The sequence below is a fragment of the Moschus berezovskii genome, chromosome 16 (assembly GCF_049115385.1).
Source record: "Moschus berezovskii isolate FMDL1 chromosome 16, NW_MosBer_1.0, whole genome shotgun sequence".
In the NCBI taxonomy this organism is placed as follows: Eukaryota; Metazoa; Chordata; class Mammalia; order Artiodactyla; family Moschidae; genus Moschus; species Moschus berezovskii.
Genome location: NC_142475.1, coordinates 1,266,673 through 1,288,941, shown reverse-complemented (window position 1 = coordinate 1,288,941; position 22,269 = coordinate 1,266,673). Strand labels below are relative to the sequence as shown.

General features: G+C 44.7%; 1 protein-coding gene across 9 annotated transcripts in view; it reads right to left on the bottom strand.

Moving 5' to 3' along the window:
• ENPP2 (ectonucleotide pyrophosphatase/phosphodiesterase 2) overlaps nucleotides 1-22,269 on the bottom strand; it is a 127,918-nt gene that overhangs the window by 90,373 nt on the left and 15,276 nt on the right. For 4 of the 9 annotated variants that reach the window (XM_055431663.2, XM_055431667.2, XM_055431670.2 and 1 more), the window contains exon 1: nucleotides 91-225. The exons of the other annotated variants lie outside the window; for them this stretch is intronic. In XM_055431663.2, coding sequence (XP_055287638.1) covers nucleotides 91-123 — 33 coding nt within the window. In that variant the 5' untranslated portion in view covers nucleotides 124-225. Of the gene's footprint in view, nucleotides 1-90; nucleotides 226-22,269 lie in introns of those variants that run through there. 9 annotated transcript variants of the gene reach the window in all.

Sequence of the window (22,269 nt, the reverse complement as noted above, 5' to 3'; positions counted from 1 at the left end):
GCACCCTGCTGTGCTGTCTTCATTTTAAAAGCAAAAAGAAAATTCAGAATCAGGAAGCAACTCTCCCCTGTCATTTTCTCCTTCTCCTACCTGATGGAGCTGGCATGAGCTTCTCCTGGCCATGGCAAGGGGTTCTTGGAAAGCCTGTGGCAGTGTGTTCTGTTTGACTACACTGAATGCGCTGCTTTTTGGGGCTCTGAGTCCAGTCTATTAACTACAAGTAATCCCACCTGGGAGGTTGACAGGCTCCTCTGATTTGTCCAAAGCTCGATTTCATCACAGTTTGTTCGCAAATCGCAGCTCTGAGCCTAAGGAGCTTGAAACATCACTCTCCGTCTCTCCACCCCCGATGGGTCCCTCCCCTGACACACAGATACTTTCATGTGGTCTCCTCTGGTAACATAAGGGCTTCTTATGTCGCTGTAGCCAATAATCCTGCATGTTCCTTTCCTTCCCTCCTGAAAACATGGTTTTTTAAAAAAAGAAACCAAATGCATTTCATCCGATAAAAATGAAGCAGAGCCACGAAAGGGTTTCGACTGGCTTTAAGCTTCTAAGGTTTAACAATGTAGTTATTCAACGCAGTCAACCTCACAACCTCATGTTTTTAAAAAACAAGGAAAGTTCTATAATCTCTAAACCTACTAACCCTGTGTCTGGCCAATTTCTTTATTTTCTGGCAGTGTAAATGACCCTGTCCCTTCTGCCGCATCTCAGTGACTCCCGGCTCCTCAAACATTTCTCACGATGAAACCTCCCAGGATTGTAACGAAACACAAGAGATAGCATTCCGCTTCCCCATGTTGTTGTTAAGAGTTGAGAGAAGTAACATTTATCAAAATCCTGGGAATGCCAGTGAAGCCGCACAGACTCTCCTGCCTTGTGAGGAGGCACAAAATGACTTCAGGTCTGCCTGCTTCCTCCTGAAAAAACCGTCAGCTTTGGGTTTGGGATTTTTGTTTTGTTTCGGAGGGACTGGGGAGCAGCACGGGTGGGAGGGGGAAGCTTTATTAATGACTGAACTGAGAAAGGACATCTCGGTGGCAGCAAGAATTCAGCTCTACAGAACTGTTTCCTTAGGCTTTTCCCCAGATAAATTATCATCTAGCTACCAAACACTGTGCCTTTGATGCTATTGTGAGGCTTAAAGTCTTTTTACTGAGCTAGCTAGACACCAGGAGACTTTTAAAAGAAATCAAGCCCTCAAAAGCTGAAAGTTCTTTAAATACTGTACACTTGTAGGATTCAAACGGGGGAGGAAAGCTTATCTCTGGTTTCTCTCTGGCCAGACCCGGTGACCGCGGTTCTTGTGCAGAGCGTTTGTGTGTGCGTAAACAAATGGGGCGCTTACTATGCAACAAACGCCTGAGGAAGCAGCGGCTCTGCTCAAATAAAACCCGACAGCACAAAAGCCAGAGCTTGTTTACGGTGGGCTGCACAGTAGGTCTGGGTTTCATTAGATATCCCAGAATTTAGTAACAGCTAATTGTAAAAAAGAAAACACAGTGCCAAACTTCAGCTGCCTCTCTCGAAGTCTTTTCATTTTGCACTCTTACAGAGATGGCAGGCCGATGGATCTCTCTATAGAAGTCTCTTGCTTCAGTCTGCATGCCATACTGAAATGATTTGGGGTCGGGTGTTTAGCAAGGCTTATGAAAGATGTTAACCCCACGTAAGATTTTTCTGCTCTTTATGTTCAGCTTCAAGATGCAGGCTCATACAGAGGAAAACTATCAAGCTGAAAGGGAAATATCAAGGCAATCCCGTGACTGCACTGTATGCCACAGTGGCCCAAATGTTCCAAAGGAAAACGGCTTCAACCTCCTCACCAGCCTCGCCAGCCCTCACTGGAGTCCAACAGCTGTAGAATCTGTTGGATATTTGATGGCAGAAATCCAGCTTGAGGACAATGAACACTCCCCTTGAAAAATGATTAGACTCAGAAACTGAACATTATCCATTCACTTTTTGGACATGCAGAGTAGCTGTGCAAGGGGAAAAAAATCTTAAGAGTAATAGCCAGAGAAATGAAATGTGTGTGTTAGTTGCTTAGTCGGGTCCGCCTTTTTGAGACCGCATGGACTGTAACCCACCAGGCTCTTCTGTCCATGGGATTCTCCAGGCAAGAATACTGGAGTGGGTTGCCATGCCCTTCTCCAGGGGATCTTCCCAAGCCAGGGATCGAACCTGAGTCTTCCAGATTGCAGGCAGATTCCTTACTGTCTGAGCCACCAGGGAAGCCCAGCTTGATCCATAATTGGCTTCTGTACAGCACTTGTTACCAATTATCTAAGAGGACTGAACTCAACCCCTATTTCTGATAACCATTCGGCCAAAGAACTTTTTCTCCTACTGTTTATTGTGCACAGAGAACACACACACACACACACACACACACACGCCCCCTAACCATCGTTACACAGAGTTTCACTCAAAGACCTTAACTGAAAGACACCATTACGAATTAACTGTCGGGGGGTGACCCAAGTCCCTACCTCAGGCATCTAATCAACTGTAAAACAAAATCAGCCCTCATTATCTAAAACTGAGAAAACTGAAAAACCTGATAATGCGAACTGCATGTCTAGAAATTCAACTAAGATAACTGAAATAGAGTCCAAAACCTTTTACAACAGAACTAAATCAAGAAAGTTCACCTATGCTGGTATTTAAGATTTGGGTATAAGGTCACTCGTGGTTGGGTCAGTAAATAAGAAAGTGTATGAGAAAGACTAAAATTAACTTTCAGCTTGGTTTATTAATCCAGCCATATTTCAGAGAACACTGCCCCCTGGCAGAAGAAAACCCAAACAAATCTTAACAACAGTCTCAGGCCTGAAAAATCGTTCTGTGATTCTCAAGCTTTACTGGGCATAAGAATGACCCTGGAAACTTGTTTAAAATGTTGATGCTTATGGTCTAAACCCCAAGATTCAGAACCACAAGCTCCAGGAGGTGAAGAGAAGAAAGGGAAAGTTTAGGGCCAGGCAGGAGCTAACACAACAGGCTCTTCTGATGCAAGCAATGCAAGGGCCACGTTCTGACACAAATGATGCAAGAAAAGAGCATAAGAATAAATTACTCTGAATCAATTAGCTTACGTCCTGAATGTTGACTCGCCTGGCCTAAATCATAATGTAATTTTAATATATCACTAACAGCATCCACTACTAACTAGACATTAAAGTTTATATCCCTTAATGGCAAACCATGGTGGTTCTTCCACTGTTCTTCCATCTCCAAAGTGTAAGCAGTGAAACAGTCTTTTATTTACTTTGCTAGTGGTACCAAGCAGCCAGGGTGTGTATTGCTTAATTGTGATACAGTAGTTGCATTTATACAAATGCACAGTCCATCTTTTCATGATGGACTGTGAGTCCTTGTTTCCAAGCCCTGATTAAGGTAAAAGGGTTTGAGGTCAACAGTGAGATTTGAAAAAATCTGTAATTGAGGGTTGTCATTCTTGCCTCCTACCGTAATTACAAAGCATTCATGAACGGATTCAAACTTTATCAATATCCAGCTTCTCATTGTGCAGAATTAACCTCAATTATGGTGCCTTGACTTGACTCTACTCCCACAGTACTTCTAAGACTACCAGACAGTCCCTGACCACCTGATTTTCAGGGGTAACACTTGAGCAGCCACTGCAGCACAAACACCAGGAAACTAAGGAAACAGCACCCACATGCATTCTTCCTATCCTATTTTAAAACTCTTTCAGTTAAGTCTTACTTTTCATTTCTGCTGTGGCTGAGAACTATTAGAAAATTCAGAACAAACACTGGACAACAGTCTCTGCAGAAGGGATTTGCCAATCTAAATGGAGCAAAAAATTAGGACAGCTAATACAAAAACAAGCAGGCTCAATTGCTCTCACAATCCAGCACTGCCTAGGTATAAAGTGGACTCCACTTAAGAGTTTAAACCACAGGGGCAAAGTTTTACGAGTAATCTATGCTCCCTGGGGGGTTCGCCAGTGAGAAGTGGCATACGGCTATTCAAATGCCAACAGGACTTGCGTTATTAGTTATTCCACAGTTGAAAGCTGAAATCAACACTGTCACCTCTTTAAATGACTTCCATTTATATTATAAACATCTATGCATTACATGTACTCTCAATGGGATCTAAGCATAAGCGCCTGTACCGGAACACTCTCTAAGAACATGCATTCATGGCACAGATGTTCATTAGCTCCTACAGTGTGCCAAGCACTCTTCTGGGCACTAGTTCCATACAAGGAGCCAAACTGAACATAGTCCCTTGGCCTTCATATAATTCACATAGACATAGAAATAAACAGAAAATTGCAGCTGTGGCAGGCGTAGATGTACAGGGGTCAATGATGCTATGAGAACACATGATTCAGGCTTGATGTGGTCAAGAGGGTCGCAGAAGACTTTGTGAAGTGTCGGCTGAGCTGTGACATGAGGGTAGAGGGGAGTAACAAGGGACGAGAGGTGGAAAGGCTCCCAGGCAGAGCAAACAGGATAAGCAACGGCTCTATGCAGACTGGAGGCACCACACATCCCGCCAAAGGCAGCCCATTCGACCCGTGCAGGGAGATGAAAGGGAGCCTGAAGTGAAGTGAGGCAGGAGAGGCTAGCAGAAGTCAGTCCACGTGGGGCCTCGTCAGTCATGTAGGGTGGTATCATCTTGATCCTAAAAGCTCTGGAAGGCCTTTAAAGGGCTTAAATCAGTGGAAGCTTAATGAGATATGAAGCCTCCGTACAGTGTGGGTTTGAGTTGGAGGGAGTCAAAATGGATACAGTAGATTAGTTTGGAAATGAAGGAGGTAATCCAGACAAAAGCCAGTGAGTGAGATATGGCATCAGGAAAACGATGGTGCTGGTGGAGAGGCAGAAAACTGGGCGAGCTGGGAAAAGGACTTTTTCATGCACCGAGCATGGAGGTTGAGGGGCAGGAAGGTGTTAAAGTGACTCGTGAGTGAATGAATAGCTAATGGTCATGATGGCCAGTAAGGCCACTTCGTAGGTTTTCATTGGATTATAAGAAAGATGCGGCAATATGCATCCATTTGCTAACACTCTAGAATTAAACGGTTAAAATAAGGGATCTCGCTAATAGCTTTAAAACATGTGTCAGTAGTTTTAAAAATCTTTTGAGGCAGTTGATTTAAAGTTACAGTAGACTTGAAACACTTGAAAATACATTTATTCATAATTGAGGTTTAAGAAGATTTACCCCCAGGAAATAGCTCAGCTTTGTTCCTAACTATAGCTTATAATAAAACATTGTAAAACTCAAACTCAATTTAAGTCTTTTTTTTTTTGCTACTCTGAAATGTGCATGTAAAAATCCAGGCAAATGGAAGTCGTTTGAGTCAAGTGGACTGTGAACATCTGAGCACGGATGGGTGGCTATATGACTGGAGAAAATTATTTAACTAACAGTGTCGACACAAGGTTGAGAACGCTCATCCTTTATCCTCCGGTCTCACATAAGCAGGCTGAGAAGCCGTCGTCAACTCCGCTTGTATTCGGTTGACCAAAAACACCTTAAAGAATTTTTGGCCAACACAATAGATGAAATGGAGGCTCAGACAGCAGAGAACAGCCCACGGTGGGGAATAAAGGGCTGGGCCCAGTCTGGAAACTGGGCCTCCTGAGCCAGGCCGGTCCTCTCCACCACAGTGTGACGTCTCTCCACCAGGCCTCATGAGGCCTCAAGTCAACACAGCCAAATAACAGCCACTGCAACAACCAGCCCCCTCTCCAGCCTCCTTTCAGGAAGACCTTAAAACCACGTTTGTTCTGTCACAGTCCTTTTATCTCTTACTTCGAATCAGACACCATGTCTGCAGATCCTAGTCATTAATCAGAATTATTACCATCTTTTATCAGAGACTGCTGAGTGCCATGAATACCTAAATTACCTTCCTGTATGAATACTTTTAGATTCATGTATTCATCTTCAGAACACACGTTAGAAATAGCTATTCTAGTATAAGAGACAAAGCAAGGAGCAGAATCAGATCAGATATGCAAATGTTGGAGTGATCAGATAATGATTAAATGCTAAGAACAAAAACATAAGAGAAGCAAAAACTGTTCTTCCCGTTTGCACTCTCTGCCTGCTTCAAACACCATTCCACTGAGGCACCTCTTATCCAATCTGTAATTCATTTTCTATTTCTTACCCAGAGAGCTCTGCATAAAATATAGGCAAATGAGATGATTTCCCCCCTAAACTGAAAAACTTCCAGTCGAAATGTAATCCCCAGAAGGGTCAGAATCACTTGGAAACTTGCTAGAAATGCAAATTCTTGGGTCTCAGAAACTCGAAGGTAGAGCCCAGAGTCTTTAACAAGCCCATCAGGTTATTCTGCTACAAATTTGAGACCCACTGACCTAGAGGATAAAATCCAAACTGCTTAGCGAGGCACACAGGGCTCCAAATCCAAAATTAAGCTCCCCAAACTCTGATGCTGGCTCTACCACTGTTTAACAGTCAGACCTCACTCGACCCTTCGGCGAATTACTTCTCCATTCTAAGATTCAGTTTTCTCATCTGTTTCCAGCTCACAGGACTCTTAAGAGCCTTACATGAAATAGTCCATGAAAACTGCCGATACAATGCCTGGCTCAGAGGGGCGCCTAATAAAGGGTGAGTTCTCTTAATTAGGGAACGATTTGCTCCTCCCTGATGAAGCTGTGCTCTCTCACACCTTCGTCCTTTGATACACCTTGTTGCTTTGGCCTAGAACGTGCTCCTCCACCTAATCTCCCTGGCCGACTCCAGTACTGTGGTGAGGACTGGGTTCAGGTGCCACTCTTCTGTGAAGCCCCCGTGACTTCTGCCCTTCCCACACACAGCGAGGGCTCTCCCATTGCATCTGTAATCTCTTTTTAGGCATCTCCATCCTTCAGGGTCTCTTCAAATACACCGACCATTCACCCTGCACTCCACAGAGCCTTGCATCTTTCCTGGGATGCAACAGACAGACAATACATGTCCAGTGAAGGGCTTGGCATAAAGAAATCAGGACTTGAGCTTGGATTCTTCTTCTCTTCCTAACTAGCTGTGTCCCTGTAAGCCCGTGTTTATTCATCTGTAAAGAAGGATTATTGGGCTAACTCGGTGGTTTGAAACCCTTTTTTTAAGCATCAATATCTTACTTTCAAATAAAATCTCAAAATGAATACCAACATCTAAATTTGGAGCTGTTCTAGTGGGACTGGGAAGCCAAGATCCCATCTAAGCAGCCCCCTCCCTTCTGCCTATGGTGCTTTCTCAGAAACATGGGACACAGTTCAAGGAGTGCAGTTTATGGAGACAAATGAAAGAAACCCATCAATAACTAAGCCAATTCCACTATTAAATACTTTCCTAAACCCCACCCTTTGTTGTAGTATTCATATACCTACATGTGTGCGCTCAGTCGTGTCCAACTCTTTGTGACCCCATGGACTGTAGCCCGCCAGGCTCCTCTGTCCATGGGATTCTCCAGGCAAAAATACTGGAGTGGGTTGCCATGCCCTCCTCCAGAGGATCTTCTCCAGGGATTGAACCCAGGTCTCCTGCACTGCAGGTGGATTCTTTACTGTCTGAGTCATCAGGGAAGCCCATTCATATACCTATACACATCCCAAAATATGACCCGAATTACCCCCAGACCGGATCTTTCACTGATGACAGTAAGACTCGGGACCCAGCAAGTTCAGCTCGTCTCCAGGTTCCCCTCACGCTGATTCTCAGGCCTGCCCCTGTCCCACTGTGGTCACTCAAGCCTTCGTCAAGCCGTGGCCTTCTCCACGGCCCAGCACCCTCACCGGAAGCCCCTCCCAACTGCAGCGCCCGTGGCACTACCCTCAGGAAGCTCCGATTCCACCCAGGACAGTCATTGCTTGCCCCTTTGGTGCTGCCTGTCTCACTTCAGTATCTCCTGCCTCAGCAATAAGAACAGAAACTCCCAGAGAGCAGGGGACAGCCACAACCTGGTATAGAGACTGCAAGTCTGGATTCTGGAGTCCAGCCAACCTAGGTCTGCGACTTTCAAGCATGAGACCTTGCTTAACCACTCTGAAATTCAGAATTCTCATAACAAAAATAAGAATAGTTCTTATCACACAAGACTGGTACAAAGATCAAACCATAAAACGCATGTGAAAACACGTAGTTCAGTAGTTGAACACAGGAGATATACAAATACTAAAACTTTATTAAATATAGCAGGATAAACATCATCTACTCCCATGATCTCAGTAGGCAGCAAAGTGCTGGGCACTTAACAGGTGCTTAGTAGTGACTAAGGTTCTAGGAGAATTCGCTTTACTTGTAGAGAGATGATGTGTAGGTTTCAGCTGGAAATGTTATGAACCACTTTCTTCACATTCTCTCCAGCCTTGAGAGAAAATGGGCTGCACGCATTTGGCAAAGGGTGCAGCGACTCTGGAGAGGGCTCCGGAGACACAGGCTTCAATTGTGACAATAATGACCTTCTATTTGAATTGGAAAGTCCCAAGAATTTGAGCTTCCACTCAAGAAAGCTGTTGAACTCAAACCTAAAAGAAAGTTTATACTTGCTACTGGAAGGGCACAATCACATGCTCGGAGCACAGTGGGACCCTCCTGGGGAGGAAGCAGAACTGCTATTTCTGTGAATCCCCTTAAATCAGACAACAAATAGTGACATTCAGCAAACTAGGAATAGAAAGAAACTTCTTCTGCCTGATACTAGATTTCTTCGAAAAACTCACAGCTAACATCACACCGAATAGTGAAAGACGGAACTCTTTCCTCCTAAGATCAGGGGCTACACAAGGCTGCCTTCTCCCACCAGTTTTGCTCAGCACTGCACTTCCAGCTGAAGCAATTAGGCAAGAAAAAAAAATAAAAGACATTTGAATTGGAAAGGAACAAGTAAAACTACCTCTATTCACAAACGGTGTGAACTTTTATATAGAAAATCCAAAGTAATCTGTTTTTAAAATGTTAGAACTACAACAACAATCAATGAATTGAGGAATATGGCAAGAAAAAAAATCAGCGGTATTTTTGTACATGCACAATGGACAGTCTAAAATGGAACTAAGAAAGCAATTGCATTTATAACAGTTTCAAAGAGTCTAAAATACTTAATAATTAATTTAACAAAGGAAGTGTGAAACTTGTACACTGAAAACTGACAGTATAATTGAAATATATTATAGAAGAGCTAAATAAATGGGAAGACAATCATGCTAATGGGTTGGAAAATATTATTGTCAAGATGGCAAGAAAATGAAAAGATGGAAAAAAGCTGCAAATTATATATCTGAGAAGAGTCTAGTATCCAAATATATAAAGAACTCCTGCAAGTGGCAAAAGAAGACACTTAGACCAATCTTTTAAATGTTCAGAGGAGTCGGAAAGACATTTCTAGAAAGAAAATATATAAATGGTCAATAAGTACATGAAAAGATGCTGACTATTGTTATTCATTTGGGAAATGCAAATCAAAACTACAGTGACATAGGTACTATTTCACACCCACTGGGATGGCTAACGGCTTCCCTGGCGGCTCAGATGGTAAAGAATCCACCTGCAATGTGGGAGGCCTGGGTTGGGAAGGTCCCCTGGAGAAGGGCATGGCAACCCAGTCCAGTATTCCTGACTGGAGAATCCCCATGGACAGACAAGCCTGGCGGGCTACAGAACCAGTCCATGGGGTCGTAAAGAGTCAGACATGATGGAGCGACTAAGCAGAGCACAGCACACAGGATGGCTAAAATTAAAGACAAAAAATAAGAAGCATCAGGAGGGATGTGGAAAGATTGGAACCCTCATACTTTATTGATAAGATTATAAAATGGGTGCAGCCCCTTTAGAACACTATTTGGCAGGTCCCAAGTGTTAAACATAGTGTTACCACATGACCCAGCAATTCCCCTCCTAGATACATACCCAGGAGAACTGAAAACGCGTGTCCACACATAATCCTGTCCACAAATGTCCACAGCAGAATTCTCAACTGATGAGTGAATAAACAAAATTTAGTCTATTCATGCAATTAAATGTTACTCAACCATGAAATGGAATGAAGTCCTGACACATGCTAAAACAGGGATGAACCTTGGAACCATCACGCTGAGTGAAAACAGTCAGATATAAAGGCCCCACCTACATGAACTACTGAGAGTAGTCAGAGCCACACAGAAAGAAGGCAGATCAGTGCTGGTCAGGTGATGTGGAAGCGGCTGCTTCTGGAGATGAAGTTTTCTTCTGGGGTGACAGAGAGGCTCTAAAGTTAGATCAGGGTAGTGTTTGCACAGCTCTGTGAATGATTAGAAACCAGTGAAATGTTCAGTCTAAAAGGATGCATTTTCTGGTTTATATCTCTAAAAATGCTGTTTAAAAAGAAAGAGCAAGCACGCTAGTGAGATTATTTCCACAGTGAAGCAAATTTCAAAGCATCTGGGCCTGCAGTAAAGGAACATTAATCCTGATCTGCAGCTTGGGTCAATGCCTTCAAGAGCATCTTCAGAGTCACCTCAGTTACCCTCCAAACCTGATAATTAACAGGAAAACTGAAGCGTTGGCACTGCGGTGTGGACCTATTTTAACCAGCCTCGATGTGATGAAGCCCTCTACTTTTCTAAAAATAGGAGGAGTTCCCAGGACTCTTTCAGAGCACCGCAGGTTCTCTGCCCTTCTGCTTTGTCAGTTTTTGCTTCATTTGACTTTCAAATAAAGTGGCCTAAGAAGACAACTAGGGCCCTGTAGCCATCACTTCGCCTACAGATCTCAAGGGGGTTGAGTCTTAATGGCAACAAACTGTAACCAGAGTCTGCAGGCCTGTGGGGGGAATTTAAGAACGAGGACTTGGAACAGCATGGATGGACCTTGAGGGCATGATGCTAAGTGACATGAAGTCAGACCGAGAAAGACAAATACTATTGGGTCTCACCGACAGAAGCGAGCTCGAGAACAGACAGACAGAGGGCAGAGACTCCGAGACCAGACTGATGGTCCAGAAGCAGGGGGCGCAGAGCCAGGGAAGGGGTCAGAGAGCACAAGCTTCCAGTTGTGCAGAAAGTCACCGGGGTGTCGCATAGAGCACGGTGACTGCAGATAATAACACTGCATTGCCTATTTGAAAGCTGCTAAGGTAGCAGACCTTAAAAGCTTTCTTTATGAGAAGAAAGATGTCTGGTTCTGTGTGGTGACAGATCTCAACTAGAGCCACTGTGGTGATTATTGATCAATATATACAAGTACTGAATCATTATATTACACACCTGAAAAGACTATAATGGGGTATGTTGACTGTACTTCATTTAAAAAAGAAAAAAGAACAATGTCGTGCATTTGAAGAGCACTTCTCTTTTAAAGAAAATGTTAGAAAAGTGAAGAATTCTAAGTCAGAAGAATTAAGGCTCACTCACTCTCCCCACTTTACAATTAACAAAACAGAAAGGTTTCTCCTAGTCAAGGTCACAAGAGCTAAAGTCTGGACGGCTTGGTTGGGAGATCAGGGCAGTTCAGGACTGGGAGAAGGAAACGGGAAAAGCAAGTCTGCATGAGTGGCATCATATCTGGCGTGGAGAAGACATTCCACAAATGGTACTAGTATTTAATAAGTGCCTGCCCTCTGCCAGGCCACATAAGTAAAGACATTTACATACATTGCCTTATGTAACCTTCATAAAGCCCTTCAGAGTATTACCACTGTCAATATATGAGAAAGTAAACTTAAATTGGGCAACTTGCCTGAGTTCAAATGCGTTTTAAGCAGAAGAGTCCTCTTTTCTCCATGATTTCCCAATGAAGATTACAAAACTGGCAAGATTTTAAAGGAATGGGAATTTCAACTATTTTCTAGAAGAAACATAAGGCTATTAAAAGCCGAGGATCTGATAAACGTTTGATAAATCTTGAAAATGTTTCCTATTTCAGAACATATCAAAAGCCACAGATTAACGTCTATTCTAGACTGACCTTGCTCTGACCCAAAAAAAGAATCAGTTGGTAATGAGGAGGTGAGCAAAGCTGTGGGCATCAGAGCGTGTCATTTCAAAGTTCCTAAGATACCAGAGAGAATGGAGGTCACTGTCAGACAACAGCTCCAACTGTCCGAATGGAAGAGTTTTGCAAACTCCTATCGTGCTGATTCGGCTCAGATGGAGCAAGCACTCACTGTGATATGAGCTGATGCTTAGCAAAGCTGTCGCTGTTTACTCGCTCAGTCCTGTCCAACTCTGTGACCCCGTGGGCTGTGGCCCGCCAGGCTCCTCTGTCCATGGGATTCTCCAGGCAAGAACACTGGAGGGGGCTGACATTTCCTTCTCCAGGGGATTGAACCCGTGTCTCCCGTACTGGCAGGCAGGCTCTTCACTGCTGAGCCACCAGGCAATGTGCCAAGAACTATGTATCAGGGATACTGAAACAGAAAAGCATGTTTTAACTGGAAGAAACGGAAGTCAGCTGTTGCTAAACACACTCCTGTGAGCTCTACTTGCAGAGGTTCCCAAAGGTTATGTGTGGAACACGCTGAGAACTGGCTCCTTCAATCTCTACTCCACACCACTTCCAGGGAGTCCTCCTGTCTTGCAGACTTTTTGTTATAGACACAGTTTATAGATCTCTGCCAATTATGCTACTGAGATTGTCTTTATGCACATGAGGTTTGGACAGCAGAAGTAAGACAGGATCTCTCTTCCAACCCCTCCTAGCTGTAACTCTGGGCAAACAAGACTGTGGAAACGGAAGGTTTTCATAAACATCATTTCACTGTCCATTCTCCAGATTCCTAGGCCCTCTATGGGGGTGACAGAGATGATAGCTTCTTGATTCCTAAATCATGGGATATGGTGTATATTCTTGAATGCAATAATTCAGTGACAGCTAGCTACCACACACTATGGACCTAGACTGAACAAAATTCAAAAATATCTTGACAGGTTGAAGTCAAGAGATTAAAAAAAAAAAGCTAGATCTGTCTGGGATAACATTCTTCATACACTGAATACGATATTGAATACAACAGAATACAAAATTTGGTTATATAACTTCATACTAGGAGAGACCAGAATTGAAAACACTTCTCATTAAAAGAAAACTGGGGTACTTCCCTGGTAGTCCAGTGGTTAAGACTTCCAATGGAGGAGGTGTGGGTTAGATCCTTGGCTCTAGAACTAAGATCCTGAATGCCACGCAGACAAAATGTTTTAATAAATAAAGAAAATTGAGTATTTTTAAAAAAGGAAATTGGGTCTTACAAAAAAACTCCCCCAAACCCAGGAGTTTTTGTTATCTGCAAGTTCTATAGGAGCCCCTGCTGCTGCTGCTGCTAAGTCACTTCAGTCGTGTCCGACTCTGTGTGACCCCACAGACGGAAGCCCACCAGGCTCCCCCATCCCTGGGATTCTCCAGGCAAGAGCCTCTGCTTGACCACAACTCTAAATAACCTCATTTTACTTTGAAAGTGAAAGTGAGAGTCCCTCAGTCGTGTAGGACTGTTTGTGACCCCATAGAATATACATGGAATTCTCCAGGCCACAATCCTGGAGTGGGTGGCCTTTCCCTTCTCCAGGGTATCTTCCTAACCCAGGGATCGAACCCACATCTCCCACATTGCCGGCTGATTCTTTACCAGCTGAGCCACCAGGGAAACCCATTTTGCCTAAGGCTCCTCTAATAAGCAACTAGCTCAGATCCTGAGGAGAAAGGGTCAGCTTCTCTGCGTCGCTTGGAAGCCATGAGGACCATTTTCCTTCGGGAAGTCTCATCTAAGTCGCTGCAAACAGCGCGGGGAGACGCGTGACCGAGGTGATGGCGCGGCCCTGTCTCCCAGTGCATTTACTCATTCGTTCATCTGTCCGTTTATTAACAAACTTTTATTAAGCACTTAGTATGTATCTGGCACCAGAAATGCAAAGTGAATAAAACAGATCCTCGGGGCTTCCCTGGTGGCTCAGAGGTGAAGAATCCGCCTGCCATTGCAGCAGACGCGGGTCCGACCCTCGATCCAGGAAGACCCCCACGTCCGCGGAGCAACTAAGTCCGTGGCCACGAGTACTGAGCCGTGGCCCAGCTAGGAGAGCCCGCGCTCCAGAGCCAGGCCCCCGACAGAGAAGCCAGCGCGTGAGAAGCCCGCGCACGCCAACCAGAGAAAAGCCTGTGCGGCAACGGACACCCAACACAGCCAAGAACAAACAAATAAAATTAATATATAAAAAAAACCCCGCATGCCACAACTAAGGCCTGGTGTAGCCAAATGAATGAATAAACAAACAAACAAAGTGGGGGAAGAAAACAAAAACCCAGTCCTCTGCCTCGTGGGTCTCACATTCGAGAGGGAGAGAACTAGCAATATAACGCCAGGTAAGGGATTCACGATAAAGGAGACGGGGCAGAGCAGAGCCCAGCGCGGAACGGGAGGAGCTGCTTTCAGCTGGACGGGAACGAAAGTGTCCCCGGAGAGAGGCCTCCGGACAAAAGTCTGCATGGACAGACGGCAGAGCCGGGCGTCTCTTGGGAGAAACAGCAGTGGGAAGGCCCTGGGGCGGGGACAGTCCGCGGGCCCAGAAGAGGCAGTGCGGCTGGAGTGGCTGCGAGCCGAGGGGCACCTGCGGACGACCCCAGAGAGGGCCTCCGAGCGCTGGGTCAGGGAGGACCACGCGGGCAGGGGGGCCGCTGTGCTTCCCGCGGGTGGGAAGCGAAGCCGCTGCAGCTACGGGAGTCAGGTAGTGCCAGGATTCCGGGTCTGTTTCAAAAGGCTCACTCCGCCTAATATTTAGACGAGGGCGATTTAACGGGTTCCCTTCCAGCACGTGGTCAAGGAGCCTGTGACTGAGCACCCTGTTGCTTTACATGGATGATGGGAGAAGGTGGGTGTGATTATCCTTCGCAGGTATCTGAAGGGCATTGCACTTCCCTGAGCAAAATTGGAACATACAGAGAAGCATGTTTTATCTCATAATAAAACAAACTTCCCAGCCATCCAACATGTTTCTCTCTTCTTCAAACTCTTAGGGAGCTGAGTTCTCTCTGCATGAAATGACCAGCAAAGAGCTTACTCAATTAAATAACTAAACTTGGTTTTATTTTTCCTGAATAAATCCAAAGGAATGGTAAGGATCCTAAATACTTTGTTCTTATTATTTCATCTCCTGAAAGAAATACACATACAGATATAGATAGGTGTAGATAAATATATAATACCTATGGCATGTGCAATTTAATTTATACCAATTAAAGGGCTTCCCAGCTGGCTCAGTGGTAAAGACCCTGCCTGCCAATGCAGGAGACCCAGGTTCAACTCCTGGATGAAGAAGGTCCCCTGGAGAAGGAAATGGCAACCCACTCCAGTGTTCTTGCCTGGGAAATCCCAAGGACAGAGGGGCCTGGCGGGACAGGACTGAGCACGCATGTAGGCACACAATTAAAGGGAACATGGTCAGGGCTAGGCTAAGATAAGGAGAATACCTTTCACAAAATCATTTGTTGGACTAAGTGATAGATGAAGTAATCTACTTCCGACGGAGCCAGAAGATAGCCATAGACAGGCTGATCTCATATTGCCTCTCCCAGTGTAAGACTGGGAAGTCTCTTACAACCCTGTGTAAACAGAGAGCCACTGCAAAGTTGGAGTGCAATAACCTCGGCTTGCCACTGGAGTATTATGCAAGAGAACTCGAAAGTTCTGGGCCTTTTGTTGACCCACTAAGCTTCTGTTGCTCTTACGAGCAATGTCATACAACTTGTTCATTATGAAAATCCCGGGCTCTCGGGCTTGTTTGGAGTGGTGACTCTGCCTGCTAGCTGTGTGGCCTTGCCTGAGTTAGAAAACCTCTCTAGCCCTCGTAAAAATTGGAGAATCCCAGTATCTTCCTCATGGGGTTACTGCAGGGATTAAGCAAAAGAATCCGCCTAGCGTTCACTGCTGAGAACAACAGCTACCATCTACTGAGCCCCCTAGGATGTGCCAGACATTGTCAGGAATGAGCTCCGTGAGTTCTCTCAGCCCTGCAAAGTACATAGTGGTTTCTCTTCTTGACAGAGGCCCATAGAAATTTGAGTACTTTGCCCAAGTTCACACAAGTTTATTCAAACTCAGGTCTGCCTAACCAGAGTCCAGCTTCTATTAATAAACAGTTCTTGCTATAGTCCACGATGCTATGTTTTATTACTTTTAAAAGAAATTCCTCTAATCTCACCCTTGAAGGGCAGTTGAGGGTTTTATCCCATAGGGCCTTTAACAGTTCAGAAACAGAACAGATTTTGTAAAGTACAGTTCCTCACTTTGGCACCAAATACAGGTTGGGACCATTTTACTAATGTACTTTCCTTGTGTTATCTGATCAAAGCAGCTGCTTCTGTATGCCTTCTAGGTTTGGTGCTGGGTAAATCTCAGTCAGAGACATAGCTTGTGGCCTCGAGTGACAAAATGTTTTACCCTGTTTTCTCCTTTTCCCAGGCTTTCCTCCCTTCCTGCAGCTGTTTCCCCTTCTTCCTGAGAATTGATAGAAATTCTGAGACTCCTGTTTTTACAGTTGGTCTCATGTGACCTCACTACGGACAATGGCCCTGCTGTTTCACGCAGCAACAACACTGTCGATGATATGCCAGTGCTAAGAGCAAACGACACCGCGTGTCGGAGGCAAGAGCAGTGTTTCCGCAGTGGCTCCTGGCCTGGCGCACAGTCTGTCCCTAGTACTGACACTCGCACAGTAACAGCTCCCGTGTGCTGGGAGCCCATGTTGCTCACCCGTTGTGCCCAGCTCTTTGCGACCCCACGGACAGCAGCACGCCAGGCCTCTCTGTCCATCACCATCTCCCAGAGTTTGCTCAAATTCATGTCCATTGAGTCAGTGACGCCATCCAACCATCTCATCCTCTGTTGCCCCTTTCTTCTCTTGCCTTCAATCTTTTCCAGCACCAGGGTCTTTTCTAATGAACTGGCTTTTCATATCAGGTGGCCAAAGTCTTGGAGCTTCAGCTTCAGCGTCAGTCCTTTCAATGAATATTCAGGACTGATTTCCTTTAGGATGGACTGGTTGGATCTCCTTGCTGTTCAAGGGACTCTCAAGAGTCTTCTCCAACACCACAGTTCAAAAGCATCAATTCTTCAGCGCTCAGCTTTCTTTATAGTCCAACTCTCACATCCATACATGACTCCTGGAAAAACCATAGCTTTGACTATATGGACCTTTGTCAGCAAAGGGATGGCTCTGCTTTTAATATGCTGTCTAGGTTTTTCACAGCTTTCCTTCCAAGGAGCAAGTGTCTTTTAATTTCATAGTTGCAGGCATCGTCCACAGTGATTTTAGAGCCCATGAAAATAAAATTTGTCACTGTTTCCACTTTTTCTCCATCTATTTGCCGTGAAGTGATGGGGCCAGATGCCATGATCTTACTTTTTTGAATGTTGAGTTTAAGCCAGTTTTTTCACTCTCCTTTTTTACCCTCATCAAGAGGCTCTTTGGTTCCTCTTTGTTTCTGCTATTAGAGTGGTATCATCTGCATATCTGAGGTTGTTGATATTTCTCCTGGCAATCTTGATTCCAGCTGCATCCAGCCCAGCATTTCTCATGATGTACTCTGCACATAAGTTAAATAAGCAGGGTGACAATATACAGCCTTGATGTACTCCTTTCCTAATTTGGAACCAGTCCATTGTTCCATGTCCAGTTCTAACTGTTGCTTCTTGACCTGCATACAGATTTCTCAGGAGGCAGGTAAGGTGATCTGATATTCCCATCTCTTTAAGAATTTTCCAGTTTGCTGTGATTCACACAGTCAAAGTCTTTAGTGTAGTCAATGAAGCAGAAGTAGATGTTTTTCTGGAATTCCCTTGCTTTCTCTATGATCAGACAAACGTTTGCAATTTGATCTCTGGTTCCGTTGCCTTTTCTAAATTCAGCTTATACATTTGGAAGTTCTTGGTTCACATATTGCTAAAGCCTAGCTTGAAGGATTTTGAGTATAACCTTGCTAGCATATGAAATGAGTGAAATTGTATAGTAGTTTGAACATTCTTTGGCAGTGCCCTTCTTTGGGATTCAAATGAAATTGATCTCTTCCAATCGTGTAGCCACTGCTGAGTTTTCCAAATTTGCTGACATATTGAGTGAAATAGCTATCAGTAGCATCCTGTTTTTATGAGGAAGAAAGCAAGACTCAGAAAGATGAAATAATTTACGCAAGGCTATATGGTAATGGTGGAGAAAAGCCAGTCTGAATAGTTCAAATTCCCTGATCTTTTTGCCACACCTTGCCTCCTCGGTTGTTTGCTATGTCAGAAATTCTTCCTTCTAAATTGAAAGCTCCTCAAGGACAGGGATTGCCCCACCAGCATCTCCTGAAAGTTCCACAACATCTGGCACAGAAACTGTTAAACTTTCTCCATCTAAATCAGCTGCATTTTCCGGACAGACAGAACTCTAAATATTCAAGAAAGATGGCTGCCAATTCTAACCTTCCAACTTGCTCAGCCTCCCTTGGCAGTGGGTTGCAGTAAGTAATTAGCACTGCAGGCAGTACTACCCTTGAACCTCACAGAGCTGAATGACATTCAGAGTTCACAGTGCAATGGCCACCTGCTGGCATCAGCCTAACCTCCCCAAAATATCCACCTTCCTGAGTGGACTCATGACCTGGACACACTTGTTTGCCTCTTTAGTAGACTTGTGTTTGCCTAGGGATGAAAGCATAAAGAAGGACGCACATGCCTCGCATTCTAATGAGGCCAGGAACCCTCTGGAGCAAAGAGGGCATTGAGACGCCTCTGAAAAGCCTGCGGGCTCGGGTTGCATCACCACTGCTCCAGGCTGACAATGCGTTTCTCAGCAGCCCTGGGGGCGGCGGCCACAGCTGCACTTTGCACTTGCGCGCACATCATGGCTAATCCATGGTGTAGGATCAGAATGGGTACAGAACAAGTAAATGATTTCTCTCCCTATTCTCATCCAAGTCACTTCACGGGAGGACAACAGAGCTAAATGTAATCATTTTGAGAGCAAGTGTAATTCCTTTTTGGTTAAAATTTAATGAAAAGGGTTCTCAAAGTCAGGCAAACCTAGGTTCAAACTTCAGGGCTACCAATGCCTTGCTGGTTGAGTTTGGATCTAACTCATCAGACTTCTGCTTTCACTAAGCCTTCAGTTCTCGACTTAGAGAGAGTCCTTCCTGACCCCCTTCACACACCTTCCACTTCTTTATTCTCTTTCTCCGCAGACCTTTACACCTTGCCACTGTAACACTCTACCCTAACTGTAACAGGGAAGAACCTTTATTATTATCATTATTTACATGCCTATACCAGGAAAGGCTCTTTCTCTTCCCAGTATGTCTACCTGCTTTTTGGAGCTTAGTTTTAGTCTCATCTCCCCTATTAATTCTCGGGAAGTACCTCGTTCTTCTAAGTTAACCTGTGAACAGAGGAGCCTGGCAGACTACAGTCCATGGGGTCACAAAGAATCAGACATGACTGAACACGCATGCTCACACACACAAGTTAATTACTACAGGGATGTGGCCTATAGGCTTAAATTATACACAATGGCCCATCTCTGGAAACCCTGCTTCCCACATAATGATCATTAAGCTAAAATACCTCTGTTTGGCTCACAGGAGCATCCGGACCAGGCCAACCTGTGCCTGACTGTAGGGAGGAAGAAACAAACACTCCTCCAGGGCTGATGGGAACCCAGGGCATGTTTGACTTCACTCCCGCCCCTAAGAGTAGAAGAGGAGTCTAAATTCTGTAACTCAGGCAAGATGGTACTTTAGGGCACAAGCCCATCTTCTTGGCTAGCTGGCGTTCCTAATAGAGTTGTTATTCCTTGCTACAACAACTCATGTCTCAAATGTTGACCTGTTGTGGGCAAACGGTTAGAGCCTAGGCTCAGTAATGTAATTCCGGGCATGTGTGCCTCTCCCACTGGACTGTAAACGCTACAGGATTAGGAACCGAGTCCACGCCTCTGCTCTCTTGCCCTCAGAGCCTGGCGCACAGTTACTGTTGGTTCAGCAGATTAACCAAGGAAGACGACTCTGAAGGGAGGGGAAGGAAAGCGGACCCGACTGTGGGGGACTGAGACAGGGGAACAGTGGTCAGGCGGCCATCCGGCAGCTTCATTCGCCATAAAATGGCAGCAAGGTTGCTGCGGCCTTCTCCCTCCGCCTCTACGGCCAGAGTGCTCAAGAATTTTCTAGATCCTAGAGGATGGCTAAATGCCAGCCCTAGACAAATAATGCTACTTTCTGGCTTCTGTTCCATGAACCCAAGGCACTCTTTGTTGTTTAGGGGCAAAGTCACATCCGACCCTTTGCACCCCGTGGACTATAGCCCGCCAGGCCCCTCCGTCCATGGGATTCTCCAGGCAAGAATACTGGAGTGGCTTGCCATTTCCTTCTCCAGGGGGTCTTCCCAGATCAAGGATCAACCTTGTGTCTCCTGAATTGGCAGGTGAATTCTTTACCACTGAGCCCCCAGGGGGCCCCCTAAGACACACCAGGAAATTGCAGAACCCTGCTGATAATGGCGAGCACGCTCACGCCACTTCCTTTTTTCAAAGCAAACTCTCCAGCAGTCTTGGCCACGTTTTTGTTGTGTTTCAGTCGCTTAGTCACATCCGACTCTCTGTGATCCCTCGGACTGCAGCACGCCAGGCCTCCCTGTCCTTCACCATCTCCTGGAGCTCACTCAAATTTATGTCCAATGAGTCGGTGATGCCATCCAACCATCTCATCCTCTGTCGTCCCCTTCTCCTCCCGCCTTCAGTCTTTCCCAGCATCAGGGTCTTTCCCAATGAGTCAGTTCTTTGCATCAAGTGGCCAAAGTGTTAGAGCATCAGCTTCAGCATCAGCCTTTCCAATTAATATTCAAGACTGATTTCCTTAAGGATTGACTGGTTGGATCTCCTTGCAGTCCAAGGGACTTTCAAGAGTCTTCTCCAACACTACAATTTGAAAGCATAAATTCTTTGGTACTCAGTCTTCTTTATGGTCTGATTCTCACAACCATACATGAATACTGGAAAAACCATAGCTTTGACTATACGGACCTTTGTCAGCAAAGTAATGACTCTACTTTTTAATATGCTGTCTAGGTTTGTCGACGTTTTTCTTCCAAGGAGCAAGCATCTTTTAATTTCATGCTGCAGTCCCAACTGCAGTGATATTGGAGCCCAAGAAAATAAAGTCTCTCACTGTTTCCATTGTTTCCCCATCTATTCACCATGAAGTAATGGGACTGGATGCCATGATCTTAGTTTTCTGAATGTTGAGTTTTAAGCCAGCTCTTTTACTCTCCTCTTTCACTTTCATCCAGAGGCTCTTTAATTCTTCTTCACTTTCTGCTACAAGCGTGGGGTCATTTGCATATCTGAGGCTGTTGATATTTCTCCCAGCAATCTTGATTCCAGCTTGTGCTTCATCCAGCCCAGCGTTTCTCATGATGTACTCTGCATATAAGTTAAATAGGCAGGCTGACAATATACAGCCTTGACGTACTCCTTTCCCGATTTGGAAACCGTCCGTTGTTTCATGTCTGGTTCTAACTGTTGCTTCTTTACCTGCATGCAGATTTCTCAAGAGGCAGGTAAGGTGGTCTGATATTCCCATCTCTTTAAGAATTTTCCACAGTTTGTTGTGATCCACACAGTCAAAGGCTTTGGCATAGTCAATGAAGCAGAAGTAGAGGTTTTTCTGGAATTCTCTTGCCTTCTCTATAATCCAAAGGATGTTGGCAATTTGGTCTCTGGTTCCTCTGCCTTTTCTAAATCCAGCTTGAACATCTAGGAGTTCTTGATTCATGTAGTGTTGAAGCCTGGCTTGGAGAATTTTGGCCATATTACTACATATTGACTTAACCCTTGAATATTTTGTATATAATGTCGCAAATTTTTCCAGTCTTTTCAAGCTTTTCCATTTCCACTACTCTCAGGGAATGACTTTATCTCCTAATCTCCTCAAAAGATCAAATCTATTCTCATATATTTAGCATGATCTGCATAAAGATTTTATTCACAGTGACTCCATACACAAAATATACTTTGGAGAGTGAGGAATACTGGTAAAAACTGATTTTTTCCAGCTTTTTCCTGAGATTAAATTACAAATTGAGATGTTTCTGAGGACAATTGCCTGTCTTGTATTATATAGGAAGGTCATTCTCTGGCAGCCTGGCTCTATTTTTAGTGAATTTGGAGCCACTGGCACTGGATATTAGGACTATAAATATCCAGGGTAATAATAATAAGGGGTTTAAGGTCCAATGAGCACTGGATGAACATGCTGTAACATCTCACAACACACCTT